The 18,980-nt window shown below is 37.6% G+C and overlaps 2 protein-coding genes across 3 annotated transcripts in view; both read left to right on the forward strand.

Annotated features, from left to right (window-relative positions):
- Positions 1-3,144: 3,144 nt before the first annotated feature.
- On the forward strand, positions 3,145-11,334 carry LOC148155779 (uncharacterized). Of its 2 annotated transcripts, XM_088011717.1 has the most exons (5): positions 3,145-3,665; positions 4,220-4,344; positions 4,552-4,632; positions 7,142-7,300; positions 8,674-11,334. In XM_088011717.1, the coding sequence occupies exons 1-5, from the start codon at positions 3,653-3,655 to the stop codon at positions 8,845-8,847; spliced, it is 552 nt and encodes a 183-aa protein (XP_087867843.1). In that variant the 5' UTR covers positions 3,145-3,652; the 3' UTR covers positions 8,848-11,334. The 2 variants fall into 2 exon arrangements, with proteins under 2 accessions (XP_087867843.1, XP_087867842.1); XM_088011716.1 differs by lacking the exon at positions 3,145-3,665 and having other exon boundaries at positions 3,971-4,344.
- Positions 11,335-12,446: 1,112 nt separating this feature from the next.
- Positions 12,447-18,980, forward strand: part of LOC106914383 (solute carrier family 12 member 9) — a 69,655-nt gene continuing 63,121 nt past the window's right edge. The window contains exons 1-3 of the mRNA XM_088011714.1: positions 12,447-13,053; positions 17,786-17,920; positions 18,833-18,970. Of these exons, the coding sequence (XP_087867840.1) occupies positions 12,834-13,053; positions 17,786-17,920; positions 18,833-18,970 (493 nt within the window). The 5' untranslated portion in view covers positions 12,447-12,833. The remainder of the gene's footprint in view (positions 13,054-17,785; positions 17,921-18,832; positions 18,971-18,980) is intronic.

Below are 18,980 nucleotides of genomic sequence, written 5' to 3' on the forward strand. Positions count from 1 at the left end.
AATAGATGTAAATCACTGGAGTTAGCGGTTTTATCACGACTAACTATCAATTGTATGTGCTCTGTAAAACCTAACGTGTCATTAAATTCAATTACTGTCATCAGTGAACAATTTTACTGTCAGTCTGACATGCCTTTTGTGAGGATGTTTTGAGTTTTTCTGGACTTGTAGTTCGATTCATTTATTATCTCCTCTTATTTTTGCAAGATTAGCCTTCTTTCTGTTTTACTTCGGATCAGTCCACAGTAGTTATATCATATTTATTATTTATTTGTTGTGCTTAGTTTGTTTCTGTCTTGCTTAGGTTTGATTTCCCAGTTTCCCTGTTTATATTAAGTCCTCCTCATTTCTCTGTGCCGTACTTAATTTCATTTTCCTCCCACCATCGTCCAGCATCCAAACTCCCAGCGTTTAACCACATCTCTTTCGCTCATTCATCACTGGCTTTCATGTCAACTGGCTTATTTAAACGTACCTTCCCTTTTGTCTCTCTGGTCTTACATAACGTCAGGTTAGCACACTTACCTGATGTCATCTGAGGTAACAATATTTTCAAGTCAGAGTAACAAAACAGTATAGGCAACAAAAAACACTTTGAAAGATTCTGCAACAGATAAGCTTTCTTAAGTCATTTTCCAGAAGTGTTACTCTCCCATGTTCAACTCTGATCGGCCTGGAAATCTGTACGTCATCGAAGGAATAAAGCAAAAAAAACATTGTTTTCAATTGCCCATAACTCTAAACCATAACAAATTCTGAAATGTAACACTCTCCTGCAGTTTCCCAAATTGGTTGACGTGCAAAGAGTCAGTGCAATGCTTGACTGAGCAGACGCGGAGAGGAGAGTGTGCTGGGAGGCAGGGTTAGGGGTGGATTTGCTGGCTTGGCTTTGAAACCCATTGATGGCTGCTTGCAAATCAAGTTTAATTTTGCTGTTCCAAAATCAGATAAAAAGTATGGGGGTAACAGGACACAAACAGGTTATCCTCTTCTTGTTTTTGTTGGACTAAGTGACTATTTCCCGTTATAATATGTCTATGAACTCTGTTAAGGATTCCAAGACATTGTGCAATATCCTACAAGTAAATGTTCCACAACAAAAACTGATGCAAAAGATAACAGTAGGAAGAGAGGAAATCTGTAGCTAAACTTTCACACCTTTCTCACCTTGTGTGTTCATAAGTACTTTGTCCTGAAATACACTTGTAAAGTTACAACAGATTGTGGCACCAAAACAGAGAATGCATCTGTTTGTCACTGGAAAACTTTACCAGGTGCAATAGTTTTCAGTCATATATTAATTATTTTGAGTTTGGTTTCAGGAAGTTAAAATTTGTTTGAGTTTCATCATGAAAAAGTGCTTCTTATATTGCATATGAGAAAATTTAGTATCAAAAAGAGAGAATCTGATCTTGATTTGCAGATCCAGACATGTTTAATGTTTTTTTAAACTAATTTGTATGCTTACTAAGAATCCAACATTTTTTTTTTAAATTCCTTTTCAATGATATATTCAATGAAAAAGAGACTCGATGTACTGCTGGAGACTAGTGAAACAACTTTCTCTGCATTGTACTACATGTTTCAGAGACATCGTGTCTCTGAAACATGTCTGTCAAGAAAAATCTGTTGAAGACAGTATTAGATTTCACTGAACATGGCTTACAGGTGAAACTGCCACATTCCTTTGGTGCTTGCTTCTTGGTTTTTGTACATGTTGTCATGTTAGTTCATTTCTTTATGTTCAATAGTTTATTCTTCTACGTTGTGCCACAAGAGGAGACTTGTTTTTGTCATGAATAACTAAGAAATAATTGTTATTAGTAAAACAAGACATTTAGATCGCAATGACAAATTCAAGGCACAAGAAAATTAAGTCCAGTGCTGCATGGTGTTCCTCGAACATCCAGATGCAACATAAACAGACACTTCTCTCGAATATACAAGAGTTTCTTAACAAAAACAATTCAACTCTACAGTTAAATATTTAAACAAACTCGCTAAGCTATCAATGTGCAAATTAAACTACTAAGAAAACAATAAAATGACAAAACTAATAAACTTCTAAAAGTTAAAAGTAAGAATATATGAACTAATAACATAACCAATGAAATGATGCAACTGTCTCACAGTTCAGTTTTTAAAGAGGAGCAATTATGTAAAATTGAGTTTTTTTTACCTTGTTATAATATTATTAATTCCCTCAAAAACAGACCTGAATTGTTGCTTTGAGTCTTTCATACATGTTTGAGAAATGCTTTAATCTCCTGCGGGAACAATTTGGGGGTGCCTAAATGCTTGCTCTCACAAAGCTCTTCTTACAGCTGCAGTATCTAACTCCTCCAGACTAGCAGTAGCACCAATCAGCAAACACCTGGTGGAAATGCAAATTCTGGTGCGCTCGTCATATGAACTACTTCTCAGTTCAACACTCTTAAAAACATCTGAAAACGGCATAACTGAGAGACACCTTTGTGACGATACTCTGAAAGAGGAGTGTCGGAAAGAGTAGGAGCTTCTTAAGGAGACAGAGCCCAATTTCAAGACTTCAAATTGCAAAAAGTGACATTTCTCTTAAAAGGGCAGTACTATGTGTGTTCCAGGTTTCAAAACAACAACAACAAAAAATGATGGCTCTGCAAAATATATGAATAAGCTTCATTTTTATGTTTGTTTGTTGTTCTGATGTGAGGATGGCAATATATAAGATTAAATCTACCTGGTTAGAAAAAAGAAACTTCAATTATGGGCTATCCTGTGTGTTTTCGAGTTCCCCTAGTCCCTGTAAGATCCCAGAGAGCCTAAAAGAGATTAAAAAATGGATTGATGTAACTCCTTCAGCAATAGATGACTCCCTTTGGAGCCTTGCCAAGTGATTATCTATGAATCACTTATAGAAAAATGTCTGCAATGACAACCTTGTGTATTGTCTGCCACTGTTATTTCTGTCTTCTTGAAGCAAAGTGGATAATATGGGCTCATATTACACAAACAAAGCATCTGTTCACTATCTACACATTGTTGTTGCTGCCTTGTCTGCTACACACTTGTTTGCATTTGTCCTAAAGGAAGATTTCCATTACTATTTTCATAATATCACATTCTTTTGTGAACACGGCCAAAATTCTGTGCAAGCCATGCCAGTGATTATGAAGGTAGCGTAGACAGTACTGGAACTGTCTACACTACAGCATAGCGCTGTCTATGCTAATTAAACTAAACCGACAGACAGATCTCTCTGACAAATATGGTCAAAACGTCGTCTCAAACACGACACAGCTGATCAGCATCATCCTAACATAACCAGGTTAGTACGATTTCAGTTTTATTTGTTTTGGTGACACAGGGTGAAACATTAACTTTAGGCTTAGACAAACAGACTACACACTCTGAGAAGTCATGCAGTAACACACGTTACTCGCCACATAGCATTTTCTCAAACCTTTGTGGAGGTGAATGCTGTTCAGCACCGTCTCCACCTGGTGTTTTATCTGATTGAGATTTAAGGACATTAAAAAAAAAAAACTTCCTGAGCGTAATAGGATGACTTTCGCCTCACTGTGACTTGAGGTGATTCTTCTGAAAGTTCATGGAAGAGAGATGGGGGCCGAACGACCACAACTGAGAGACACCATGCCTTCAAGGACGGGTTATGGCTTATAGCAGTAAGTTATCTTCCTTTTTTTATGCCGTGCTAATGTCAAGGGTTGGTTTATGTGTGAACTTTGATATAAGGGATGATGTTACCAATTTGCTATATATTATAATTAACACAGATGATAGCTTTTTGAATGCTGCTGTTAAAGGGGATTCCCTGCATATCACAGGGTTTCCTGACTGGTACGGTTAAAATCCCCATGACCACTAATGGGAATTGCCAGTATGATTTCCTAAACTTATCACATTTTAAGCACATTCATTTCAATGAATGTGCTTAAATTAGCAAGAATCCTGCCTAATTTAGCAGGAAACACGTGGGCAGAGACACCTACGAAAGTGAATTTGACAAAGCAACTTGTTGAGGCAAGATCTGTGGGAGGAATTCTGGCAGGAAGCAACGACAGCACGAGTGATACTCTTCATGCTGTTGACTTCAAGGCAGACTATTAATAAAAGGGGGAGGCAGTATATACAATAACAAATGCAGACAGGTTACACTGTGGTGCAGAATAAATGAGCTGAATGGCATCTAACTTACACCCACCATGTGCTGCTCCAGGACTGCTGCTGCTGCTGCTTATAGGAGCGACTGTCACCCACCTGCCTCAAGTAAGCGCAAGACCGAGTGACTTCTGGTGTAACACTGAGACTATGGAGCACCTGGTGATGAGTTTCAAACGTGAGGTGAGGAATTACCTTTGTTTTTATTGCATAACTATAATTTTGAACCTCTGACATGTAGGCAACATGGAGAGCTTTCTGTCATTGTACTACCAAACCAAGCTTATGTGTGAAAGCGAATGAAAATTAATCTTTTCCGTTGCACATTTCAAGCAATCGGGCTTCATTGTGTCAGTGCATCTGACAAAACTTCTATATTGATGTTTTCAGGGTAACTGCTCTGACACCCTGCTCTCCACTGTAGATGTGCCAATAGTGGGGGTGAATTCGCAAAAATATTTAAATTACACAGTAAGTACTGCACAGCATTCTCAAACACTAAACCTGCGTTAATCACAGATGTTTCGTCCAGTCGTAAACATTGATAAAGTTACAACAGCTGGATCCAGGCTTTAGATAATATTTTTTTAAAAATCAGCTTCCCGTATTTTGAATGGCAGATCAGCTTTCTTTCTAAGGAACAAGCAACAATTTGTCAAAGAAATTTCCACGACATCGAAACTTTAGCTTAGATGAGATCGACCTCAAGAAATGTCATATCTCAGCAAAAAGTAGTAGTGTGTTATGTTCTGAGTAAAAAAAAAAAAAAACAAAAACAAAAAAACCACAGAGGTTTTTCCAGAGAATTTTTGTTTGGTTTGCCTTGTTCTGTTGCCAAAACTCACTGCTCTTCCGGCTTGACAAGAGCTGGGTTCTCGCTCATGACTGTCTGGCATAGAAATTCAAGAACATATTTGTGGAAAACAAACAAAGAGCAGCATGTACTGCAGAAGTACATTGAAAACACTGTCGTAACCAGTTTCCACAAGAAAAAGTGTTCATAGCAGGTGTGGGGGAGGAAACTGACCTAACTGCACTGCCGTAAAAATGTATTTGGCAATCTGCAGATTTTGTGTTTTGTTACGCATAAATGCCCCAGCTCATCAAGCTATCAAGATATATATATATATATATATATATAAAAACCTGAATGACTACAAAACTGAGTTTTCAAATCATGACAGAGTCACTGTCATCTCTCAGTCGGAAAAGTAAGGGTTATAGACATTTCTCAGGCTTTGGGATAGTGACACCACAATAAGAGCCAAAAAATACAAAATAGAGCAGCCAAGGAATCTTCCAGTAAATAAAATATTCATTAGAAAACTACATTTTGTTTCTATTCATATTAAGTTCCTTATATATAACTTTTCTTTACATGTTACATACAGGAATTTACAACTGGTGAAAATTAGGTCAAAGTTTAGGTCACATAGATTGAAATATGAATTCCTGGGTCAACAATTTAAGTTTCTCCATTTAAATCAAAGTGGCACAACAAACCAGTTCATTTGTCCATACTATTGTTTGGAAAGATAGTCACTCTGTTAATAGGTGCTGAACCTTGACAACTATCACTTTTAGTAGTCTTCATGACATCATATTTGCCACATGTTCTTACATTTTTGAGTCTATTTTTAGTTGTGGGGAGGGCACAACATAGATGTTGTTCATTTGTTTTCTTGTCACTGTTCTTTGACATCACAGAAATGAAATGACACGACTAAAACAAAGTTACCGTGGCTTTATAGAAAAATGCTGCCATTTAGAACATTGGTTAATGACCCCAGAATTACCAGTGTTGAGTACCAAGTATGTTGAAAAACAGTTTTGGTTAAGCTGCAAGCAACACCAGTTAATCGATAATGGGCACTCATCAGGCATAACATCATAAACCACTTAGCAGTAGGTATGGAATATATCAGATCATGCAAAGATCTGAACTGGATCAAAAATGAATGATGTATTATGATCTGATGAATCTAACATCACACGGATGACTGGGTGCACGTGTGCCACTTGTCTGGGCGCAGAATCAGAAGAGGGGAAAACTGCAGAGGTGGTGTGAAGCTTGGGACAATGTTTTGCTGGACTATCTTGAGGCCTTCCCTCCATTTGGATGTTTGTTTTGCTTATAATACTTCCTTGGAAATTTCTACACACCATGTGCTGAACAAACAAGCCTGCTTCACGTAAAACGTCCGTTTTGTTGGAAGTTACTGTGTCACAATTTCAGAAGTCTTGTGGAAACTATCGGGATGGTTGCCATGATGTTATGCCGTCTCTATTTCCTTTATATTTTGTCAGCTTCAATTTTTCATCTTATAATTATATACTAGAATTTTGCAGGAACAAAATTCTAATACAAAACGTCAACAAAACAAGGAAGAAAAACGTTTCAATCATACATGGTGTTAAGTTGAGCTGAAGTTCAAATGAGTCATAAATTAGGTTCTTAATAAACAAACCAAGCGTAGCATGCACAACTGATGCAGAACATAAACTGGCAGACAAAAGTGCGGTGGAGGCTGCCAACGTAGGGAGTAAATCAGAAGTTGTAATCAGTTCACGCACTGTTGGTTGGTGAGATATGATAATTGTTTCCCGATTTTGACTTTGTGGTATCAGGCTGCAGGTAAACAGCATTTCAACTGTGTAGCCATGCAGGCAGATCAGAATTTGCCCTTGTTCTTTTAGCTTATATTAGAATTGGTCCATTATTTATTGAGGAAAAAGTTAACATTTTCTCCCATTTGAAGATTTGTTGGGTCTATCAATGCTTGCTGGCACATATGTGCTTGCCTGCTAATTTATACAGTGAACGGCATTGGTGTCTATATATCCAGTTGTCATTGGGTGAGTCATGGGGTTCACCCTGCACAGTTCAGAATAAGAACATGTGAAACAAAACCTGAAAACTTTGTAAATTATTGATTTTGTTGCGGCATTGTGACAGTTGTATGTACATTTGTTTGTCTAGTTTCAGGAAAAATTGTCTGACGTGCTGCAGAACTTCCAGGCATTCCAAGAAACCATCAAACATCTTCGTAATCAAACCAGCGCGGAGTGTGAGGATTTCCTGAATAATTTTGCTCACAGTATTACGCAGTATGTGATGATTCTCAAAGAGCAATCACAGGTACAGCTCATAACATCTTGCCATTCTATGAACATGTATTTTGTGAAAGATTTCAGGCATAACTTGAATTTTTCTCACATTTTGCCATGTCACAACCACTAGCTTCTAAGAAATTCATAAGGATTTTATATGAAAAATCAAAGGCAATTGTGACAAGGTGAGGACGTAATTATGCTATTTTTATTAGTTATGCTTCTAGGAATTGTGCCTTTTTTTGTTAAATAAAAACCTGAAAAGTATGGATGTGAATTTGTATTCACATCCATACTAGAAAAGCAGATTTATATTCATCTGAAATAATCACAAAGACTCAAAAAAAGCATAGATCATCTTCTTTTCCTTTGACAGAAATGCAGCACTTTGTGCTGGTCTTTCACATAAAATATCAGCAACATAGATTGAAGTCTATAATGTGACAAAATGTAAAAAGGTTCAAAGGATATGAATACCTGTACAAGACTCTGTTCTAGACTTTCACAATATTCAAAAAGAGAAAATCATTGGAAATATAAATCCTTTAGTAGTTTCTGAGTTAAAGAAAAACAACTTTCTTTAAAGTCCAAAGAAAATCATGAGTAATATTGATTACCATGAAGCATAACTCTGAATGAAAGTACTGTGTCTGTAAACAACAGAGCAACATCTTAAGCTGCATTCAAAGTACCTATGTGCTCAAAACTCATTGTTCATGAATCACTTGATAGAGCAGTTATTGCCCAACCTTCCCTGCCACTGTATCATTGGTAAAGAATTCATAAACTGATCCAAAGACCACAAGTGGATAATGATATGTTTTAAAACACCTTCTTCGTTGGTGATTCATCATTTAAGCTTCTTCTTTGTACTATTCTTTGCCTCGACAACAGCAAGAAAAACCTGATTTTTGTTATCCTTAAATGCTTTGAGCTGCTATGTCTTCATCTTGGTACAGGCACAGTGATGCGCTTCGTAAAATCTGGTAACACAATGTTACCAGATTTGAGGATACAAGAGGAGTGTTTAACACAGACAAAATATCCTAGCATTGCTTTGAAGAACATAGCATTAGCTGTACTATTGTTTGCTCTATTTGAACAGGTGCTGCTTGCAAAGGAATAGAAACTTGATGCTAAAATTGTGAAACAGCCGATAATTGTGAAACAAACCTCTACATCACTAGAAGTGGCATTTTGATGCATTTTTTTTGTTGCATGAAAGCTTAACTCTCCTTTACAACTACAAAGAAAAACACATAACAAGTAGAGAATTAATACTGGTATAATGAAATACATTCATTTTCTCATGTTATTAATTTACATTATCTTAGTATAAAACTATAAACTGTTTGAACATGTGCTATATAGTAACATCTTATGTGTTTTGCTTTCTTACAGAAATATGGCCCTTTGCCTACTCCAGCTTTGCCTCAAACATGGGACAAAACACAGAAACTTAGTGAAATCTGGGACCAATACAGCACACTAGTCAAAAAGAAGCTGAAAGATGTTGCTGAGTGCAGCCATAACAAGAAAAGGAGTGTAAGGCAACTTGAGCCAAAAGGACCCTAATTGTATAACTGTGTTACCTCGGACCAGATTCGACACAGAGTTGAAGCCAGAGGATGCGTCATGGTGACAAAGATGCAAAAGCACTTGGAATGGACCTATAGGAATCAAGCTGCAGTCAACGACGAAGAACTACAAAACCAAGTTAGCAGAACTGAATCATAGGCAGCATAATGAGGACATACATATTTATTGGGACATCAGATGCTCTTCTATGGATTGCTGTTTCACAGCATTGGTTTCTACATTTGGGATTGAGGGTGCTGGTTTTTTTGGAGCCAGCAATGATTTTCTTGATCTCAACAATATGTGACGAACTTCCATTCGGCAGCAACTACAAATCCTGAATGTTCCACCAGAAATAATCTAGGAAATGCAATTTCAGAATTTATTTTATATAATACCATGCTAATATTTGCAACAGAGCAAATGAGGGACGCACAGACTTTTATTTTTCATTTCATTTCATGTGTGTGGTTCAGTTATGAATGAGCTATTGCATTCCAGTCACAAGTTTGCGGATAAGTGGGCTTTCCTAAGCTATATCTGTAGTTTGCAGCTGCAGATGTAGCAGCTATAAGCTAACATAAACCATGAATGACAGCACATCATGTTATATTTTCTACTCAAATATTGAAATAATATGTTCACTGAAATGTCTTAGAACAGCAATGTCTTAGCATTCAAAAACTGAATTAAATTATGTTGCAGGAAATGTTAAATTAATGCAAGATATCAAAATGTTAGAACTAGTTGAGTTCCACAAACTTTTCCTACATTAAACAGCAATGGGAACAGTAAAACGTGAAATGCCCATTACAAGTATCCCTATAGACAAAAGTAGCTGTTCACACCCTGTTTAGCTTTTAATGTAGATGCTATGGCTCACCAATAAGGGCGGCATCGCATTGGGAGCGTCACAAAAAAATTACCTGTCAGTTTTGACCTGAACAAGTTTTGTATTGTTCATTTGTGAGAGAGTGGGTTATAGTTGCCCCCTGTATTGCATAGTGTAAGCCTGCTAAGCCTTAAGCGCCAACTGGACAATGACTTTAAAGTTTTCACTTAATTTGCATGTTCCTATTAGTGCTAAACTGTGGGAATACTTCTTACAGTTTAAGGAATATTTAATGGATTTGTTTATCTTTGGTTAAACTTTATAATTCTACAGTGAAGAGGGGGTCTATCAAAAGTACAGTTTAATTATATTCATAAAACATTTGGAAATACAAACAACACATTGAAATCTTTTTGCTATTATGACCTCCACAGATTGCACTTTTCATATATATATATATTTTTTTACTTGAACTGAATTATTTTTTAAACACTGCTTAGAAATTCACAAATACAGTTCCTGATTTACCCCAATATGCTCAGTTTTCTCAGAAATATAGGTAAAATCCTCCTGTCTTGTCTCATGACTAAATGTAAGATAACAACCGTAGAACATGTGTATATTATACATTGACTCAGAAGAACAGGATCCCAGAGCTACCACTCACTGTTTCTATGAGGTGCGAAAGACAAACAAACTATTGTTTTAGAATTCAAGACTGAACTTAGACTGACAGGCTACCCTGAAGCTATAGTAGCGTATCTGATCCTTAAACCAGCTTCAATATTTACTCTAACCATATATTGCACAATCAGCTCATAGTGCAGCCAAACTTTCACTTATAGGTTGTTAGAGTGGCCTCCGTCTCATGGAAACTAATCTGAAAGGATTATGGTTCTCTTAGTTTATTATGTGATCCCCCCTTAAACTGTGACTGGTTTAGACAAAAGATCAAACCTTTCTGAATGTGCTTTTGCAGAGCCTTTTAATCTTGTAGTTTAAAGCTATTGTAATCAAACTGAGAGGGTAGCGCCCTCTGTAGGTGCTAGATGAGAAGTGCAAGTGGTCAGATTTAGACTCAAAATATTCATCATCTTCATCACTGTTCGCAAAAGGGTTGACATTTAATCACATAAATTGCGCTCTGATGAAGATCTTATGTTTTTTTTAAGAACACAAATTATTTTAATCTTCAAATGATCAATGTAATATGCAGTTTAAAGTGTAAAAGGGAATGTTTTCTCAAAGTTCATAACGAGGTGAAAGTCAAATGTGAAGTATATATAGCTGCAAAATGTGAACAAAAACATTTATTCTGTATCTGTACATAAAAGCCGAATGTATTATAACTTAAATCATGGGGAAACGGTCAACAACATGCCTGGATATGGAAATAATTTATCCGTTTACTTTGGAATCAATCCTAAAATAATATGAAATGCAGCTGAGCGTGTACGGCTTGCAAACGTTAAAAGGCTGTGTTTCACAAACACGTACAGATTTATGTGTTATTTATTTACTGACGAGGACTTTGAACTATTTGAACTGGCCATGTACCATTCTTCCGTATCACTTGGATCATCGCTTTCATTATTAGCGTTGAAAGAACGCGAATTTTTCAAAATAAAAGCTTTAGAAATTAAAAAGAGAAATCAATGTGGACTTTTATTTTGATATTTAAAACAGTGTCAGCAAGTGCGTTCAGCAATGTAACCCTCCCGACTAACTTCATCATATGACCGAAAGCAACAAGCTGGAAAATGTGAAAGCAGGAAATCTCAGGAAAACCCGAGTGGCAAGTACGAAAGTAAAGTTAGATAGAATAAAACAGGAAGTTTTGCATTTAACAAAATAAAATAAGATATAACCATACATGGCTCTTGTAAACGCTTTACTATTTTTTTGTTTTGCAAAGTTTTATAAAATCATTGCCCTCTTCCCACCCCTCCTCTTCATCAACTGTGGATTATAGTTATATTTGTGAAGCACTTTGTGGTTTTAATATCTGTGACTGGTGCAATTTAGATAAATACTACTGAAGCACAGACAACACAAGACATTTGGAGGTGTGTTTTTATCTAGCATCAAGAGGTCAGCGGCAGACCATTTTGGTTTGGAAAGTGGAGTGCTCTGATCCAGCTGATCCCAGAGAAGTTATATTGGATTAAGGTCTTGGGAATCTGCAAGCCAAGATAACAACTCACACTAGATTCTGTTCATTCCTAAATGGGATGGCACATAATCCTGCTGAAGGATCCCACAACAGTCAGGGAATAGTGTGAAAGAACTCCCACACACAGATTGCAAAAGAATAGTAACAAAATAATTTGACCACAAGCCTTGGAAAAACAGAAGTGTGTAGTGTATAAATAGACATTGCATTTTTTTTGTTTAGCAGTTTGCAGCATTTTGTTGGAATTTGGGGGGAAATTCCAACAAATTTCCCCAAGTACCTCAGGATACCTTAGATGTATCCTGAGGTACTTGCACATATTTCCTGCTTCTAATATACAGTATGTACTGACAGGATGTTCAGTCAAATCTAATTCATCATTAGATGCTATTGTGAATAAATAAACAGTGTTTATGACATCACTTGTTAATGTTCATAATGCTGTGCCTGACAGATGTATGTATGTCTTAAGGTGATAAATTGTTTTGCTTTTATGAAAAAAGTTGCACTAAATCGTAATTGCTTTTATTGTGAAAGGGCAAAACGGAAGTTTGCAGCAGAGGCACGCATTGACGTTGCGGCGTCACATGATACTCTCCGCGAAATCAGAGAAATAACACAGAACTGCAATGGCCACGCGCAGGTATCCTGCCGGGGTTTTTATCTAACATTTTATTGATAAACGATGGAAGTTTGTGGATCAGTGAGGAGGTCAAACACGTTCAATGTTTTTTAACTTATTGACCGAAGCACTTGTCTGTTTTGCTATGTAGCTACTGAACTTGCATCTGAAGCGGCTGACAATCTGGACGCGCCAATACTACAGCTTTTTTCTTTTTTCTTTATCCATCGCAAGCATTTATTTACAAACTCTTGAGTTGTCCTGACAAAATACAGCGATTTGTGCGTCCCTAAATTTACCCGGGTTACTTTTTAAAGTTCGAGTCGCCCTAAAGCGAGCATTTGGTTTTGCTCGCAATGACGGAGCGGACTCCTCTCCTGAACTACCGCCTCGTCGCCAGCGTCAATGAGTCCGAGCTGCGGTCTGCTCCTGCCAGCCTGGCCCCAGAGGAGCTCCCGGGAAGCCCACGGCACGGGTCCTCCCCGCAGCGGCAGCCCAAGAAGCTGTCGGTGTTCTTCGGTGTGGTGGTCCCCACTCTGCTGTCAATGTTCAGCGTGGTGGTCTTCCTCAGAATAGGTGAGTGGTGGCAGCAGAAATCACTACACTCAGTTTCACTCTCTGTACAAGTAGTAGGCACCGAAGCACACTCACAGTTTATATATTTTACTACTTCTGTGGTTGTTTGTAGTAGTTTTGGGAATCATTTTAGGGTTAAGCATTTATAATTTCCATTTAACACAACTCGTTTCTGTAATCTGCTTGTGGTTCTTTCCAAAGTACGAAATGATTTCCTCTTTTTATATTAACTAATTATTGTGAACTTATATAAAAACGAATGCTGCTTTCCAAATAGTGGACTATGCTACAACTCCCTTCATTTTTGCAATTGTGCTCTGACATGGCGCACAAAATGATCAATTAACAGCAATAAATGACTTTATAATCGTTTATTCCTAATCTGCTAACATTTGTTTTTGTAAACAAAACGAGAAACTAATTGCAACAATATTTGTTGCAGGTTTTCAGATAGAGGCAATATTTATCTATAAATCAGGACAATTTAATCTGTCCTGATTTTATTTTATTTTTTTTAAAAATGCATCAAACTACACACCTTTGGTTCACTGATCAGTCGATTTAAAAAGATAAAGTAAAAAAAAAATGTCTGTTTCCAATGTTGGGCAAAATGGGTGCATATGGGTAAGTTTCTTTCTTAGAGCAGTATTTTGTGAATCTCTTACTGTGTGCAGTAATAGATTCATAGCCAAAAGGCTGATGAATTTCTGAGGTCCTTTTGTTGGCAGCGCCATAATTTAGAAAAATATCATGCTACACCTTTAAGGCATTACTAACTATTATTAGTGTTGATAAAATCTTTTCTGTATGTCACTTTCCTATACCCGTATATGGAAATGCTTTATATGTTGCACCTGTATTTTTACACAGGAAGATAGCAGAGGTGCACTGCCTCCAATTTCAATTTCTCACCTAAATAATCATTGACTTCCGGGTAAATAATATAAACATGTCAATGGTTTAAGAGTTCATCAAACACTGTTTCCTTATTAAACTGCTATGACATTTAAGACTGGATTTGTTTTAAGACAGTTTTTTCTTCCCTCAGACTAGATGTGCTCCTAGCCTGTAAATTTAAGAAGTCAGCATTTAAAATGGCAGCGCCAACTGCTAGTTAAAAGATGAACTACTTAATCTTTTAAAGAAACCTCACTTAAAAAAATTCTTAATTATCCCTTTAAACTACAGTTTTTGAAAGTTCACTAACAATTCCTCAGCAAACAGAGACTGTCTCGACTTTATGCTGTGAAAGTGACACTCTCGTAACTCAGGTTTGGGTTTTTGGTACCGTGAGGTATCTCATTGTAATCAATGAGATTAGGGCTGAAACGATTCCTCGAATGATTCGAGTACCTCGATTACTAAAATTCCTCGAGGAAAATTTACCTGCCTCGAAGCTTCGTTAATTTATGTTTTATTAGTTAGCGCACCGTGTTCCGGCCGGGACTTCATTTGCGTTGCGCGGAGCTCTCACTTCCGCCTCTGAGTTGTTGACAAAAGCTAAGTCTCAGCGGCATAAAGTCCAATCTTCAAGATTGGCCCGTGGGGATTTTATTGATTGATGATAATGCCCGACTTTTTATCGTTTTTGGGGAACCAATAAGCATCCTTAAAATGACTGGGGGAATGCCTGGAGTACGGCAGCATTTCTCCTCCGGGGCTGCTGGTTGAAAGCGAACGGCGGGAAGAGCGCTGAGGTGAGCGGATAGCCTGAACAGGGCGGGCGGCTGAGTAGCTGATGCTTACCGTGTAAATGTAGCTTTACCGACGAACCGCACAATAAATTTCATATCCCGGTCTGAAGAAACGGGTGGCGGAGCGCATCGTACATGGCTGGTAGATGAGTTTCTGAGTGTGACCAGTGAAGGTGTCGTAAATATCCCGTATTGCTTCCCCCCGTGTTCGTCCCCCGGTCTAACGGTTCGTCAGTCCGCTGGTCTATTCCCTCCCCTCCACCCCATGTTCGTTCATTCGCCCTCTCCTCCCACTCCAGGCGGCATTTCCCGTATTTTCAAACCCAAAGCGTGACAGGTTAGGTGGCAAGGTGAGTTTAATTAATCTATTAAACTCACTGAAGATTAAACTAAAAGCTGGATTGTAGACATTTTTTATAAGCATATTTGTTAGCCTGCCTCTTTGTTATTAAATTCAATATAATTTCAGATTTTTCTATAACTTTTCTTCTGGTTAACTTAGAAAGTGAGCTATTATTGTTACAGGTTAGTTTTCTAAACTACAAGAAAGCAACTGTTAGGGATGCTCAAATATGAAAAATTGGATTGATATTGATATCTGATAGTAACACCGGTATTATGCCAGATTTACCAATATTTCATTTTGTAATTTTTTTTATCCGATTACTCGATTAATCGTAAGAATAATCGCTAGATTACTCGATTACTAAAATATTCGTTTACAACAGCCCTAAATGAGATACAAGTTCTCCTTTTTCAGTAATTTGACTAAACTAGAAATTATTCAAGCCTATGAAATCCATGCTGCTGCAGAGACCACAGTTGAATTTGCAGAACAACAAATCAACTTTTCATAACCAACTTCATCTTCTCTCCTCACTTTTCACTTCTGCTTTTCTTTCTGATTTTTTTTGTTTCCTATAGGTTTTAACTCTCTTTCAGTATTCTCGTCTCCTGTCCTCCCAGTCCCCCTCCCAGCTCCCCTCCCAGTCTCGTGAGTTGTCAGGTGCTGAGCAATGGACACTCACATGGGCATATGTAGCTGTTGGTTGAGAACTTTGGACGTTTTAATCTCTAGTTAAAGTGTAAGACTGCACAGAAACTGTGAGTGGTTTCAGTGTGGATGTGAAACTACTGTAAATTTAACGGTTTGACAAAGTGTCTCTTGTCCTGACCTGGATGTACCACCAGAACATGCAGATGCATTGCAAGTTGAGTTTATCTCAATTGAGCTTAAAATTTCAGGCCTTAAAGGAACAAAGTGAACTTTGTTTCCTGGTGAGACTTGGGTTTATGTCACAGTGGACCTGACTGATGGCAGAAACATGCTGCTAGTTGCTGATCAAAGATAAATGGAGGAACGGTGCTTTAATGTGGATAATTTGTTTGTTTGCGACGCAGTTCAAAGTGACTGATTGTGACGTCCAGCTCGATGAGATTCACTGCATTGATCAGTAGGACACATTTGACAAATGTTTCAATTTGGAAAAGTACAAGACAGACTTGGTTGTCTTAGGTTCATTTACATCTGCTGATTATTTGGGTATTTTAGCCTATAACTTATCTAATTGATTTTTTTTAGTTTTGTTGAGGCACTAACTCCTTGTTCTTCAGACTAAAGAGATTTCAAATTGGTTTTATGTTCCAGATAACAATATATCTACGTTGCAAACATGGTGGTACAATTTCAGCCCTATTTGGCTGAAAGAAGCAACGTTTAAAAATTAAAAAAACATCATTGATATCTGAACTTTCTGCCACAGATGATCAGTCATCTCTCCTTGGAACTTTCTATGAGAACAATTTCCTGTGTATTTGGGTTTTTCCACCACTGTGGTTTGTATAAGAAGGTTATCTGTAGAGTAACCTTGGTACAACGGCCTTATGTGACTGTTAATGGCTTATTTAGTAATTAGTGGTTATATTATTTGATTTTTTTATTTATCTCAGTATTCCTAAAAGCAAACATCTCCAGTCTCATTTATTGATGCTGTTCTAAACAACAAGCAGTATTTATAAATGCGTCACAATGGCTAACAGCTAATCTCTGATCAGAACCAGGAATGCTGGAAAACTGGAATATCAGTTCAAGTCTAAAACTCTTTATTTTTTGGACAAATTCTGGACATTTCATTTCAAAGTGTATTCTGCCTCATCAGCTGGTTTTGGGATCAGTTTATTGTGAGTTGACTAAAAATACTTTTCCAGCTACTTTAAAACCTGGAAAGCGCAGACAATAGGTAGACTGACCAGATCATCTGGTAGATGGACACAACCAGCTGGTTTGACCTGTATGAATTCCCACAGAAACAGGCTTTCAGCTAACATAGCACTATATTCTACTGACTCCAGCATTTTCAATTGCTTAAATAGCTAAAATCAGCTAAACAGACGGCTTGACTGACTCCACCTCTCCTAAAATGACATCGGTTTCCAAAAAAAACTGAGGTTAATTTCTGCTGCAGGTAGATCTATGATCAACAGCAGCGTCAAACTAAACTTTTAATCAATACAAATGTGGTCACATAAGATGACATGGACACAAAGAGCCGATGCTAAGAAAACATTAGCGCCAGTTTAGCACTGGAACTAATTCAGCTGATTCATCTAAGCTGAGCAGCAGAATGTCACAATGTATACAGACAATGCAGAAGCTGGAATCTCTCCCAGCATGTGATATCCCAGTTTCATTTTTACAGAAAGTGAAACGTTGTGGTGAGCCATTTAAACTGAAGGCTGTGTGATTTCTTTTAAAAAAAATTTATTTTCACTTTTTAATTCTTTGAAAACTGTTTGAAATGTCATCTAGAGTTAAAAGCCATGGACAGACATCTGTTGAACAAGTAGATCTCATGTGACACGTTAGCTAATTGTACTTTCATGACGCCTTAAAAAACCCACATCCTCCTGTATGCTGGCACTTCCCAGGAATCCTTTCATTGTCAGCCTCTTTCCACTCTGCTCCAGTTTATGGTTCTGCTTTCACCCAGGCACCAATCTGCCACTTTAATTTACTTGTTCCTGTGTTTTTTTTCCAGGGTTTGTGGTGGGACAGGCTGGATTGTACCAAGCTATTCTCATGTTTGTGGTGGCCTACTTCATCATCTCCATGACTGTTCTGTCGGTGTGCGCAATCTCCACCAATGGAGCGCTGGACGCTGGAGGAGCCTATTGTATCCTGCTCACACACACACACACACACAAGCATCATCATATGACCGTCTGCATGTGACAGTCAGTGTAGCGCCATTATCACTGTCAACAGTCAAGGTATAGAGAAAATCAGGGTCTCTGTTTCAAACAAGTGCTGTCTGTCACACACTACATTTCTAACCACTGGAAAAGTATAAATAAGATTTATTTCAACTTTGGTTTGCTTTAATGCTCTGTGGACAGTCAGCTTGATTACTTTACAGCTGAAAATAAAGTGTCAATCTGGAAAAAATAAAACGGAAATTATCCTTGTCTAGTATCTGAGTAGCAAACCAGTGTGATTGCTTTTCACAGTTAGTTTGAGTCTATAATCGGTCCCTGCTGCTTAAGTCACACAAAAATCATATATGCTTAGACACGCTCACTGTCAGATATCACTGCCCAGCATTAAGTTTGGACCGTTTGCAACATTTTACAACGTTTACAACTTTTCAACAACGTTCATTTACACATCTTGTTTCAGTCAGATTTGCATCTACAGCTGCTTGATGACAAGGTGGAAATCTTCAAGTGTTTCTTTAAGCTGAAAGTCAAAATTAGACTTATAATTTGCTTTAGCATAAAACCAGTGGAAGGAAGCGCATGATTTAGTATAAAAGTTGTGAATTACCTGAGGTTTCTTTAATATATTTCAGATTCAGGTTTTGCAAAACATCAAAATACGCTAAATAAATTTATACTTCAGCTCATGAAAAATAAAACAAATTGGTTCCCTATGACCTGGTTATTATTGCTAAAGTTGGCCAACAGCTTTTCCCACTTTAAGTGCATTTGGTAAGCCAAGCTTACCCCTTTCAAACGTTGCAAATATTTCACATCGGTTCATGAATTTGTTTTAAATGCCATGTACTTTGCCCTAACCTGAGGCACAGACATGATCAGCCGAGCTCTGGGTCCTGAGTTTGGTGGCAGCATCGGCATCATGTTCTTCTTTGCTAATGTGTGCGGCAGCGCCCTCTTTGTGCTGGGTCTGGTTGAAGCCATAATGGGCACCTTTGGAATACCAGAAGGTAAATTGAG

The sequence above is a fragment of the Poecilia mexicana genome, unplaced genomic scaffold (assembly GCF_051168715.1).
Source record: "Poecilia mexicana isolate PSO_F unplaced genomic scaffold, ASM5116871v1 scaffold_13, whole genome shotgun sequence".
Taxonomy (NCBI): domain Eukaryota; kingdom Metazoa; phylum Chordata; class Actinopteri; order Cyprinodontiformes; family Poeciliidae; genus Poecilia; species Poecilia mexicana.

Coding starts and splice junctions, on each gene's coding strand:
- LOC148155779 (XM_088011716.1), top strand. CDS start 4,183: ATGGCATCTAACTTACACCCACCATGTGCTGCTCCAGGACTGCTGCTG. Junction 4,345..4,551: donor TGATGAGTTTCAAACGTGAG/GTGAGGAATTAC, acceptor TGATGTTTTCAG/GGTAACTGCTCTGACACCCT. Junction 7,301..8,673: donor TTCTCAAAGAGCAATCACAG/GTACAGCTCATA, acceptor GCTTTCTTACAG/AAATATGGCCCTTTGCCTAC.